At 44.4% G+C, this 13,216-nt stretch overlaps 1 protein-coding gene and 1 long non-coding RNA gene across 6 annotated transcripts in view; one reads left to right on the forward strand and one right to left on the reverse strand.

Annotated features, from left to right (window-relative positions):
• On the forward strand, positions 1–10,588 carry LOC111548712. 2 transcript variants are annotated; one of them, XR_004228508.1, is made up of 4 exons: positions 1–55; positions 664–851; positions 1,598–1,683; positions 8,855–10,588. It is a non-coding gene; the product is annotated as an uncharacterized LOC111548712 (long non-coding RNA). The 2 variants fall into 2 exon arrangements; XR_004228509.1 differs by lacking the exon at positions 8,855–10,588 and adding an exon at positions 2,405–4,190.
• Positions 636–13,216, reverse strand: part of PPIH (peptidylprolyl isomerase H) — a 17,787-nt gene continuing 5,206 nt past the window's right edge. Inside the window, exons 6-10 of one of the 4 annotated variants that reach the window (XM_023221333.2) lie at positions 12,078–12,170; positions 10,950–11,037; positions 10,432–10,472; positions 9,595–9,680; positions 636–810 (exon numbers count right to left, since the gene is read on the reverse strand). In XM_023221333.2, the coding sequence (XP_023077101.1) occupies positions 9,612–9,680; positions 10,432–10,472; positions 10,950–11,037; positions 12,078–12,170 (291 nt within the window). In that variant the 3' untranslated portion in view covers positions 636–810; positions 9,595–9,611. Of the gene's footprint in view, positions 811–1,360; positions 1,671–6,557; positions 9,000–9,594; positions 9,681–10,431; positions 10,473–10,949; positions 11,038–12,077; positions 12,171–13,216 lie in introns of those variants that run through there. The other 3 variants (XM_023221336.2, XM_023221334.2, XM_023221335.3) reach the window with 3 other exon arrangements.

A 13,216-nucleotide genomic window follows, 5' to 3' on the forward strand; every position in this document is an offset into this window, starting at 1 on the left:
CTCCTCGGTTCAAGCGATTCTTGTGCCTCAGCCACCAGAGTAGCTGGGATTACAGGTACGTGCCCCAAGCCCAGATAATTTTTTTATTTTTAGTAGGGCTGGGGTTTCACCATCTTGGCCAGGCTGGTCTTGAACTCCTGGCCTCAAGTGATCCGCCCACCTTGGCCTCCCAAAGTGCTGGGATTACAGGTGTGAGCCATGGCACCTGGTCCCAAAACTAACATTTTCTAAGGTATTGTTCCTGTTTACTACAAATTACCTTCATATCCACTCTCTTATTTGACTCTTTCAAGGATGCTCTGAGGTAAGTAGATAGGTCAAGTTAGTGACCCTTTCCCCACGGGCTTCATCCAGAACTAACCAAATTGATCCTACTGGGAACATCCTTGGAATAAGTAGAGCTGTAAAGTCCTAGGGCTGTGCCTTCTTTGTCCATCAGCTTTAACCTAAGAGAGTTAGGTTTGCTACAACTGCCTGCAAGTCAGAGGCATCAACTATACACGGCAAAAGCTTGGCACTGGTCCATGCTGGCCTCTGAGGAGTGCCAGTCCTCCTAGCTGAAGCTGAGGTGTGAGGAGACAGGGCTATTACAACTATTTAAAAACAACACAGAAACAAAACCAAAAGAAAAAAAATAAACATACAAAAAAACTTTATTTACAGTTGAAAGCTTAAAGACAATCTTGGATTCTGAATCTCTGACACTTCCATGGTCTCTTGATCAAATGGGGCAGCAGCAGGCAAGGAAGCAAACACGGGGGCCACTCCAGATTATCTTACTCAAGACCACCACCAAGAAGAAGGGAAGGCCTACAATGGCAGAGACATGGAGGTCAATGTGGGATGGGGAGGTAAGCACCTCAGAGCAACTGGAAGGGGACATCCCATATGAGACAATGCTCCCAGCTGTTCCTTTTTTTTTTTTTTTGAGACAGAGTCCCGTTCTGTTGCTCAGGCTGGAGTGCAGTGGCACGATCTCAGCTCACTGCAACCTCTGTCTCCCAGGTTCAAACAATTCTCCTACCTCAGCCTCCCGAGTAGCTGGGACTACAGGTACCCGCCACCACACCCACACACCCAGCCAATTTTTGTATTTTTAGTAAGACGGGGGTCTCACCATATTGACCAAGCTGGTCTTGAACTCTCGACCTTGTGATCTGCCTGCCTCAGCTTCCCAAAGTGCTGGGATTACAGGCATGAGCCACCGTGCCCGGCCACTTCCAGCTATTCTCTGCACTCCCAATCCTCTTTTCCCAAAAGGGTAGAACAGGTCAGAGTCTCACCATAGGTCAGACCTTTGGGTCCCCAGAGCAAAGTTGGGCAGTAAATTACAAAAGAACCAGGAAGAAAGCAACTAACATTTATGGTCAAGCATACTGTCTCATTTATTTGCCCTTCACAACTCCATGCATTACATATTATCTAATTATGCAAAGGAGTAGGGTCCCAAGGGGTTTCATGGCTTGACTAAAGTCACAGAATTAGACAGTGGTGGGGCTTCCTGGTCTACTTGGCTCCAAAGCCTTTGTTCTTTTTGTCAGACTCTGATGGCTCTCTGTGGAGGTCTAGAACAAAAAGTAATCCTTCTTCCTTGCAGATTTCGGTCCCAGAGGTAAGAGAAAGGGCAGTCCACACTCTCGGTTTATGGCCTTGAAGTCGAGCAAGCTATACTAAGACAACAGGGTAAGTACACTCAGATACTATTGTCCCCCTCCTCCTGCCATTCCTCAGACATGCCACACCTTGCTCCAGTGCACAGTGAGTGCTGGCATCATACTGTAGGCACAGACTGAAGTTTAATTGTGGGGCCTCAAGCAAAATGTATGAAAATGCATAAATGTACTTTGTAAGCTGCATGGTGTGCCAGGACCTAAGCTCTGTCAGACCAGGCACTAGGTTAGTCAGCATGATCTCAGTCCAGGGAAAAACAGACCGACACATTTGTGATACAGTGTGTTAAATGCCACAGTGGAGAGATGAACCAAGTGCTGCGGGAGCACCCAGGTGGGAACCACTGTCTGGGCTTAGACCTGGAAGAGGAGGTGGAGGGATCAGCGACGGATTCACAGCTGATGTTAGCCACAGCTGTGGGCAGGCTCCTGGGAGGTGCTGGGAGGATTTAGGATTAGTTAAAACTACATATAAACAGTATGTATTTCTATTACAAGACACATGTTCAAGGTAGAAAATTCAAGCTTAAATAAGGCAACTGAAAAGTCTCTTTGCTATCTCTACTCTGCAGAAGTATTATCAACAGTCTGCTTTATATCACTGCAGAGATTCCTGAAAGTCATTCAAAATAAACAGTAACATGCTTACATAAATTACTACATCTTGACTGTCACTTAACTTACCTTAGCAATCTTGCCAACACATCCAGATCTACCTCTTTGTTTTTATTAAGGCTGTATAGTATTCCATTGAAGAGAATGGAAACTCTGTGTGTGTAAGACTTGGCTGCAATGCAAGAAGCTTTGCCTTTGTACTGGACTGGAATGGACTGGAGCCAGACATTCTCCCCTCCCCTGGCCTTTTCAGCTGGCAGAGCTGCTGCATTTCAGGACAGGGAACAAATAGTGTCACATGCTCAACAGGCACATAAATATTTGCTGCCAAATTTCCAGTGCTCCCCAGACCCATGTTTTCATGTAAAACCTCTTTTCTCTTGCCTGGACTACTACTGCAGTGGACTCCACACTGGCCTCCAGCCCATCCTCCACAATGCTGCCAGAATCATCTTCTGAACATGAAAATTCAACTACAATATTCTGCTGAAAATCCTTCAGTGGTTCATGTTGGTCTGATTCTTTTTTGGAGGGTCAATGCCCCTTTTGAGAATCTCAGGAACACAATGGACTCCTTCCCCAGAGGGGAGAAATTACTTCATGCCTGAAAGTCAGCCCCTGCTCTCAGAATAACATACGAACTGCTAAGCTTGGCACTAGCTTTCACTACTGGCCCTGGCCTCTCTCCAGCCTTCTTACTGTTTGCTTTTCATATTTTCCTGCTTCAGTCATATTGAATTATTTGCAGCTTCCTCCACACTTCCTGCTGTTTGCTGCCTTTGTGACTTTGCATAGGCTGTTCCCTTTGCCTGGAATGCCCTGCCCAGTTTTAGCCACCTGACCAGTTACATTCTTTCTTTACTAAACTGAAGCATCATCTCTTCTGTAGTCTACCCAGCCACTCCAGGAAGATCTGGGCATGTATCTAAAACCTCCAATACAGGGCTTTATTGTACTGCAATTGTCAGTTTTCCCAAGAGACTGAGTTCCTTGAAGGAAGGAACTGGACTTTTCAAATCTGTTGCCTCGTATGCAGCATGGGACCTATCTTAATTCATCAGCACTTAGTTGTGCAATGAATAGAGCCCAACTGCTACCAACACATCTTTCCTCATCTTCCCCCATGGGAATCTCGCATCTACAGGTAATTCCAGAATGAAAGACAGTGTTTCCTAAACCGTAGTCATTCAGATAGCACCTTCACAACTGTTACAGTATCTATCATCCACAGGTACAATTTACTTTTTAAGCTAATCACTATTCGAACTTCAATATTGCCTCACTGTAAGCTGTAATAACTGTAAAATTATGTATTGTGCTAATTCTATCTTTTTTCCTAAGATTCAAATATTAAAAGACAGTCATCCCAGCACTAACTAGTGTTTCCCACACTCCTCTATTAAGAAGCACGTGAGATACTTGGTACAAACATAACATCCTGAGTCCCACCCCAAAGCCACATCAAATGCTCCAGGGAAGGGATCTGGGAATTCGTAGGTTTAACAAGTGCCCCAAAATGATTATTATCTGTTGGAGAATCTAGGCAACAATGAATTAACGAAAGCTCTCCACCACTTGGTACTGGTACCAGGTTTGAGGATCACAGGGAAGGGGGATAGCATATCAGACTAGCAGAGTTGCCAGAACTCAGGCTTTCAAAAGAGAGGTGCCACCCTCTCCCATGTATATGTAAGTAGCAAAGAACCCATTCAGACTACAGTAGGAGAATCCTGAGGGTAGAGGTTCATTTATGCTATACATATCCAAATTCATTATAACAAGTTTTCCAAGGACTGGGCACAGTGGTTCATGCCTGTAATTCCAACATTTTCGGAGGCTGAGGTGGGAAGATCGCTTGAGGCCAGGAGTTTGAGACCAGCCTGGACAACATGGTGAGACCCCATGTCTAAAAAGTTAGCTGGGTGTAGTGGTGCACGCCTATAATCCAATCTACTAAGGAGGCTGAGGTGGGAGGATCACTTGAGCCAGGGAGGTTGAGGCTGCAGTGAGCTGTGACTGCGCCACTGCACTCCAGCCTGGGTGACAGAGTAAGACCCTGTCTTAAAAAAAAAAAAAAAAACTCCCAGAACTCACTGAGATAAAACCAAGGTTTCTATACCTACAGTTGTACAGACCAGGCATGGTGGCTCACGCCTATAATCCCAGCACTTTGGGAAGTCAAAGGCAGGCAGATCACATGAGGTCAGGAGTTTGAGACGAACCTGGCTAACATAGTGAAACCCTGTCTCTACTAAAATACAAAAAAATTAGCCAGGCATGGTGGTGCATGCCTGTGATCCCAGCTATTCGGGAGGCTGAGGCATGAGAATCGTTTGTACCTGGGAGGTGGAGGTTGCAGTGAGCCGAGACTGTGTCACTGCACTCTAGCCTGGTCGACAGAGTGAGGTTCTGTCTTAAAAAAACAAAAAAAAGTTGTACACAAAACTTCATTTTCACTAAAACCAAAGTCAGAACCTAGGAAGGCAAAACACAAAGGTTCTGGAAAGAAGTGCTCCATAGGGAGGTAGAATTGATCAAGTGACCTGTCTTCTATCTCCTTCCTAGCTGTTGCACTGCATATGCCCAGTGCCTGGGCACAAGGCCTCAAATGCAGGATTAGGTGATACTTTGACGTGAATGCCGTGAATTCCTGCTGGACTAGTGCCACCAAGAGATTACTTGGTCTTTTTCTTTGGAATATGACAAGTTCTCATTTAAAAGATAGACTCTTATTCCCCATTGCCTTGCCTCTCAAAGTCTGCATCAGCATCACCTGAGAGCTGATTAGAAACGCAAAATCTCAGTTCCTATCCAAACCCACTGAGTCAGAACCACTATTTTATAACAAATCTCCTGGAGATCCATATGCACATTAAAGTATAAGAAGTACTGCCCAATAGGGCTTAAAAATACCACTTCTCTTCCCTCCAGACCCCTGCTCACTGGGAAATTCATCTCCTCTTTCATTAATTTTTCCCAAATCACATTATTCAGAAACCCAAAATGGGGCACCCATCTGTGGAACCCCTTTACATTAGACTGCCCCCAGATTTCCTGACACTTTAAAACCTATGATAGGGATTTTCGGTAAAGTGAAATGCGATAATTCAAGTAAAGTTCTTAGTTCATTATCTGGGCACAGGAAGAATTCAATGAAGGATAACTGCTTTAATTACAGTGTCCTTACGTATTAGCTATGAGATTCAGTTCTGAGCAAGCCAGGGTGAGTAGACTGAGAGGCTTATGTTTAAAAGAGCTCACTGTCCAGTACAGTAGCCACTAGCCACAATTGGCTCTTTACATTTATTATTATTATTTTTTACTTATTTATTTTTGAGACAGGGTCTCACTCTGTTGCCCAGGCTAGAGTGCAGTCGCACAATCTTGGCTTACTGCAACCTCTGCCTCTCGGGTTCAAGAGATTCTCGTACCTTCGCCTCTGGAGTAGCTGGGGCTACAGGGGTGCGTCACCATGCCCGGCTAATTTTTGTATTTTTAGTAGAGACGGGTTTTACCATGTCGGTGAGGCTAGTCTCAAACTCCTGGCCTCAAGCAATCCATCCGCCTCGGCCTTCCAAAGTGCTGGGATTATAGGTGTGAGCCACCACATCCAGCCTAATTTAAATTTAATAAATTATGGCCTAGTTCTGTCAATAAAAAAAAAAATAGGCTGGGAGGCCAAGATGGGCAGATTACCCGAGCTCAGGAGTTCAAGACCAGCATGGCTAACAGGGTGAAACCCCATCTTTACTAAAAATACAAAAAATAGCCGGGCATGGCAGTGTGCGTCTGTAATCCCAGCTACTCAGGAGGCTGAGGCAGGAGAATTGCTTGAACCCGGGAGGTAGAGGTTGCAGTGAGCCAGGATGGTGCCACTGCACTCCAGCCTGGGCGACAGAGCAACACTCCATCTCAAAAAAACAAAAATAAATAAATAGAAATAAAAAAAAAATAAATAAATAATAAAAAGTTAACGGTGTAGTCCCTCAGTTGCACCAGCCACATTTCAAGTGTTCCGTTGTCACATGGGGCTCGTAGCAACCATGCTGGACCTCCCAGATCTAAAACCTTTCCATCATCACAGCCTATGGACAGTCCTGGTCTAGAGGGCCTGTGGAATGTACATCGGCCACCTGAGGAATGCATTCTGCTTGGGTTGCGGGCTGAGAAGAAGGGCTTTCTTAAAGGCAAAAGTTCATATAACTTTTGCTAACAGTGGGGGAGGGGGGGAGGGTTGATGATCCCCACCCTCAGAAATAAAACCGCAACAAGGACTTCCAGTAACTTTATGTAAAAGACTCAGAAAGATACAGAAAAGAGGCCCCAACATAAAGAATTTCTAAACTTTATTCTTTTTGTTATCGTCTGTCCTCTGGTAGTGATCAGTGGTCAGTCTTTGGAAAGAAAGGACCTATGAACTCAACTTTAGTTATAGCAAAGAAATGAGCAGGAGAGGGAGGGAATGGCCAGCAGCCATTGAAGAGGGAGAGCAGGCTGGGCCCAAGGGGCACCCAGTATTGGCAGAAAGGAAAGCTCAGGGTGTCAAGTGAGCCTGAGAAGGGGTCATCTGGCTGAACAAGAGAGGTCCACATGCAGCTCTCAGCACACACTTGTGCATTCCAGCCTCAGCATTTGCTCACACCAGTTCCCTGCCTAAAATGCCTGACATTCTCCCTCTCTACTGAACTCATGTAATAAATTTTTACTGAATGCCTGTAAGTGCCAGATATTCTGAACAGAGTTGGTCACAGATAAAGTGTGTTGTAGAGTCACTAAAATGGTCAAGTATGTGACTGGATCTCCATTTAGAAAAAAAAAAGAAGAAAAAGTCCTATCTTAACATTATACAGAAAAATTAATTATAAGATGATTTTATAAATATACAAATAAGACTATAAAAATACTAGAAAAACGATCTTAGTTCCACCATATAAAAATAAATACTAGAAAAAACACAGAAAACATTGTGATCTGACGTAGTAAAGACCTTCTTAAATCAGACAAAACCAAAAAGCAGTGAAAGACTGATAATTTGGACTTCATCAAAATTTAGAATTTCTCTTTAACAAAGAATATCACCAAACTTAAGGAACATAATACTAATTTTTTTCTTAAAATAAATTCTGAAGAAAACAATTACAACATATAAAATTAAGAACTAATGCTCAGCTGGGGGCAGTGGCTCATGCCTGTAATCCTAGCACCTTACAAGGCCAAGGTGGGCAGACCACTTGAGGTCAGGAGTTCTGGACCAGCCTGGCCAACATGGTGAAACCCCATCTCTACCAAGAAATATAAAAATTAGCCGGGCGTGGTGGCACGCACCTGTAGTCCTAGCTACTTATAGCTATTGTATATGGTAATCTTATATAATATTTTAAATACTTTTGTGCATGAAACAAATTTTTGACTATGATCCATCACATGAGGTCAGGTGTGGAATTTTCCACTTCTAATGTCATGTTAGTGCTCAAAAAGTTTCATATTTTGGAGCATTTGGGATTTCGGATTAGGGATGCTCAGGCTGCACTGCAGTTTTGGTTTTTATTTTCTTTTTTTTTGAGATGGGGTCTCACTCAGTCACCCAGGCTGGAGTATAGTGGCGCCATCATAGCTCACTGCAGCCTCAAACTCCTGGGCTCAAGTAATCCTCCCACCTCAGCCTCCTGAGTAGCTAGGACTACAGGCTTGCACCACCACACCTGGCTAATTTTTTTTCTTTGGAAAGACAGGATCTCACCAAGTTGCCCAGGCTGGTCTCGAACTCTTGAGCTCAAGCTATCTGCCCTCCTTGGCCTCCCAAAGTGCTGGGATTACAGGAGTGAGCCACCGCGCTGGGCTGTTTTCATTTTTTAATACAAGGTGGTTTTACATGAACTAAGAAGGAAAAGTTTTCAAGACATAATTTTCTAGAACATGAAAAATACAGTATGATTTCATTTGGGAAAAAGAAAACCTCCCAAAATTAGATGGGCAAGGCAAAGGCCCTGATGGACACACATCAAACCGATAAGGAAGTGACCTCTGGAAAGGGGAGTGGAATTGGGGGTGGGTGTTGTCAAGAGGGGCTTTCACTTTATCTGTTTGGTGTGAAAGTTTTTACAATGAGAGTGTATTATGTTACTTGTGTAAACCAAATGAAATGAAATATGGGAAGCTTGATTGGATCACCTTTTCTTAAGCTACAAAAGTTACTTTTGGGACAACTGGGGAGGTTTGAAAATGTACTATATGTTAGATAATATTGTGGTTACATAGGATATTCTTATTTTTAGGAGTTCCTCGCCGAAATACTTAGGGGTAAAGTGTCAAGAAGTCTGCAACTTTCAAATGGGAAAGAAAAGAAGAAAGGGTAAAGGAAGGAAGATGGGAAGGAAGGATGAAAAATAGGAAGGATGGAGGGAAGAGGAGCAGGAGGGAGGAGGAAAGGCAATGGAAATGGATGAGGAGGCAAGAAGGGAAAGAAAAAAACAAATGTCAAGGCAAAGCAATAAAAAAGAATGGTAATCACTGGTGAATCTAAGTGAAGATATATAGGTGTTCAAGGTATTCTTCTAACTTTTTTGCAGGTTTGAAATTAAAAAAAAGAAAAACATCATTACCCCTCACCTGGCTGGAAGTGATGGATTTCCCCCTTGTACTCTTCTCACATTTGGCAGTGTCACTCCTATTGCTAGTGATGACCTCTGAGAATGTCTTACTTCCCATGAGCTCCTGAAAGGAGACACCTTTCAATTCTTTGCCCCACTCTCTGCAGCGAGCATGCTGCCCAGCGCAGAACAGACAGTGGGTAAGAAATGAGTCCATGTAGGCTGGAAGATGCAAGACATTCACCTGTGAGGCCGGCAAATACGAAGTCAAGGCCTGGAATTGCAGTATCAGTTCTGATGAGGTGCATGACAGGCGTGTCTCCTGGCTGCTTGGCCTGGTCCCAGCAGAGAGTTACTCAGGCCTGGAGCCAGGTCTTTCTAGGGGGACTACTGAATGGAACTGTAGTCTGAAAGTGCTGTTACAAACTGCCTGAGTAGTTTTCAGATTGATACTTTGTACATTACAAAGTGACAGAAAAGTAAAGTGCTCCTACAACCCTTTCTTTTTTGATTTTTACAGTGACTCTGAGAGATAGGTATTACAGTATTTCCATTTGACAGATGAGGACACGCTCAGAGAAGGAAAGTGACTACTCCAAGGTCACACACAGAGGAACTGTGCTCAATCTCATGTCTTCAAGACTAAAGATCTTTCCACTAGACCATGCTGTCTTCTTTGAGGTCTGACTCCTAACCTAATAGGAGAAAGACACACTTACCTGATTCAGTCTTTGGACTACATCTCCCCACACTGTGAGATCACCACAGGCAGCTTGGGCTTATTGTTGGGGCCTGTGGGAACATTCTAGGAAAAAAAGCACAATGGACATTCATCCACTCAGGCACTTCCTCGTTCCCTTATCAAACTTTTACTGATGCCTGCCAGCCCCTGTGCTAAGGACTCAGCACTCAGAAACAGTCCATGTCCTGGCAGACAGGTATCAAAGAGAAAATGCAAAACACTTAGAAAACATCAAACCTATGATAATATAACAAAAAGTTATAAGAGAGAGTTGGATAAGGGGTAGACGGGTAACTAAATTGCTGCTGAAAGAGCTCAGGGAAGGATTCACAAAAGAGGGTTATTTGAACTGTGCCTAGAAGGATGAATGGGATTCCACCAGGAGGGAAGGAAAGAAGAGCATTCCAGCTACAAGAAACTGTGTGAACAAAGGCTCAGGAGCAGGAAAGAACAAGGGGCAGGGATGTGTATGGCAGATTTAGGGAAGAGCTAGTAGCCTGATGTGACTGGAACATGAAAGAGGTAGTGGCAGGAGAAGGGGCCATGGAGAAGTAGACAGGGGCTAATCATGAAGGACCTTGAACACAATGCTGAGGAGTAGAATTTTATCAAGTAGGCAACAGGGTCGTCAGGGGCCAAACCTCAGTGTTGACCAGACAGGCTAACTTAGGTGGTCTCTCCTCCCTTTTCCTGAGGCAATGAAGACTGGGCCTAACAAAATGGAGCTCATTCCCCCTTCTCTAGCTCCTGGATGCTAGTCAGACAGTACCAGACCAGAATGGGAGAGAAAGAGAAAAATCAAAGCAGTACTTACCTCAATCTTTCTCATCACTAGAAGTCCATCGATGATTTTTCCTGTAGGAAGAGTGTGAGCTGGACTTTATTCTTGTTTACACAGCGTTTTTCAGCTTCCAAAGCCCATTCTTAGCTATTATCTCATTAGATTCTCTTACTAACTTTAGGAAATTAAGATGCGGTAGAGGTGAAATGACTTGCTCAAGGTCATAGGTCATAAGTAGAGTTAGGGCTCACACTTATATCTGAGTGACTCCAAAGTCTCACTGTATCATGCTGCCTCTATGGCATTTCTTTGGTGCTAGCTACTGGGTTTCCCCCCTGAGTGGTTCCATACTATATCAAATGGCCCTTTTGTCCTTCCCTCTAGTTCTCTAGCCAAACATGTTCCCCACCTCCCCACCATTTCTGTTTTCTCTATTACCACCTAAGCAGTTATCTGAGTTGAGCATTCTTGGTAAGAGTGAGAACTAACTCCTCTGGAGGTTCCATCTGCAGTGAATGGGGCCTGGACCATGGGACATGAGTAGGACTTACCAAACACTACATGCTTCCCATCCAGCCAATCGCACTTAGAGCAGGTGATAAAGAACTGACAGCCATTTGTACTCGGACCACTGTTTGCCTGATGGAAACCAAATATACCTGCAGTAAGTTTCCTTGGCCATGTTAGCTGATGGGCAAGATTCCCAAAAGAGCTTGTAACCCTAATCCCTCCACGTTTTTTTCAGTAAATCTAACTTAGCACCTCTTATGAGCCAGGGCCTAAGCTAGGATCCAAGGATACAGAGATGAACAGGATATGGCTCACTGCAGACTCAAACTCCTGGGCTCAAGCAATCCTCCCACCTCAGCCTCCCTAGTAGCTGGGACTCCAGGTGTGTGTCACCATACCTGGCTATTATTTTTTTTCTTTTTTTAGTAGAGACTTAAGTCTCACTATGTTGCCCAGACTGGTTTCAAACTCCTGACCTCAACCTCAAGCAATCCTCTTGCCTTGGCCTCCCAAAGTGCTGGGATTACAGGTGTGAGCCACCATGCCCAGCTATGAATATGTCTTGAAAGCACAGCTTTTTACATTCTGAGCAGTAGGGCTGAATGCCTAGACAGAAACCCTGGTTCATATTTTAGTTCCCCAGCCTGCTAGCCTGCTAGAGGGCCTTACCTACTAGTTTTCTTCTTTTCTTTTTTTTAAGACAGAGTTTCGCTCTTGTTGCCCAGGCTGGAGTGCAATGGCGCGATCTTGGCTCACTGCAATCTCCCCTTCCGGGTTCAAGCGATTCTCCTACCTCAGCCTCCCGAGTAGCTGGGATTACAGGCACCCACCACCACACCTGGCTAATTTTTTGTATTTTCAGTAGAGATGGGTTTCACCATGTTGGCCAGGCTGGTCTTGAACTCCTGACCTCAGGTTATCCACCCGCCTCAGCCTCCCAAAGTGCTAGGATTACAGGCGTGATACAGGCTCACGCCTGTAATCCACCGCATACCTACTGGTTTTCTCAATCAAACCAGACTAAGAAAAGAGGTGGTAAAGGTGAGTCCTGGGGCAAGCAAGAGAAAGAAAGCATTTGCTTTCATCATGCCAAGACACAGCACTGGGCCTCAAGAGGGGCCCAGAAACCAGCTGGCTGTAACGCAAAACCTTGATTGGACCTCACTTACCATGGAAAGCAGGCCTGGAGCTGAGTGTCTAAGTTTAAAATTTTCATCTGCAAATGGCCCCCGGTAAATACTGGCGACTCCAGTACCATCTCCCTGAGCAGAGAGAAGGGAAATATTAGTGACTTGGAGTGTTGGGTCTCTGGAAACCAGAGGAAGAACACTGTCGCACCTAAAGCCTGACGTCTTTAAAGTCTACTCTTACTCTTGTTGGTCATCTTGGAAGCTGCACCTATTTGACCCCACCCTGCCATCAAAGCAAGCCTTATAAAAGGTACCTACAGCCCACAAAAACTGGCTGGAGCATTTTATAGATTGGATAAAACAGGTCACAGCTGGGCCTCTAGAAAGATCAATTAAGATGCAGACAAAGTAGGGAACAGCAACAAGGTGATGACATACTCAATCCTTGCCATTCCCGAAGACTGTCATGCCTGCAGTCATATAAAAGTACCCACTTAAGTGACTACCACCCCATTTCTCCGAACTATCTAAGAGGGTGGGTGAGCTCTTGACAGTCTGTATGTACAACATGATACCACCCTCCTGGTCACAGTTGATTGATCCAGGGGAGGATGCCTAACTCACACTGGGCCAACTAGAGTTCCTTCTCCGGGAATCTGGAGGTGGGATAGATGCTCTCTTTGAGGCTAAATTTGAATCATGTAAACCTGGAAGCTGGATGTGACTACCATTTGCAAGGTGGGCTAGAGAACAGAAAGAGAACACAACACAGATGTGTAGCAAGCACTAGAGAAACAGAGATAAAGAACTGCCTTGGTTCTCTATGGTTCTAGTTCCTAGTTCTATTTCTTCCTTTAGTTCCATGAAACACTCCCTTTATTATAAACTTCTAATTTCTGCTTAAACTAGCTTTATTTGCATTATCTCTTTGCTCTTCCAGCAACCTTGAGGAATAAGCATTATCATCTTCCCCATTTTTCATGAGGAAACTGAAGTCTGGGTAATAACACAATTTGACCAAGGCCATATTTGCAGTGCCTTAAATAGAATCCCTGAGTTTTAAAGGCAATATTGAGGACTGCCAAAAAGCTCAAGCTCTCCTCACCAGTTAGTGAAGATAAAGAGTGCATAGGAGAAAGGGAAAACACTGACCCAGTGCAGAATCAACAGTGAGTGAA

Source organism: Piliocolobus tephrosceles, chromosome 1 (genome assembly GCF_002776525.5).
Source record: "Piliocolobus tephrosceles isolate RC106 chromosome 1, ASM277652v3, whole genome shotgun sequence".
NCBI classification, from domain to species: Eukaryota; Metazoa; Chordata; class Mammalia; order Primates; family Cercopithecidae; genus Piliocolobus; species Piliocolobus tephrosceles.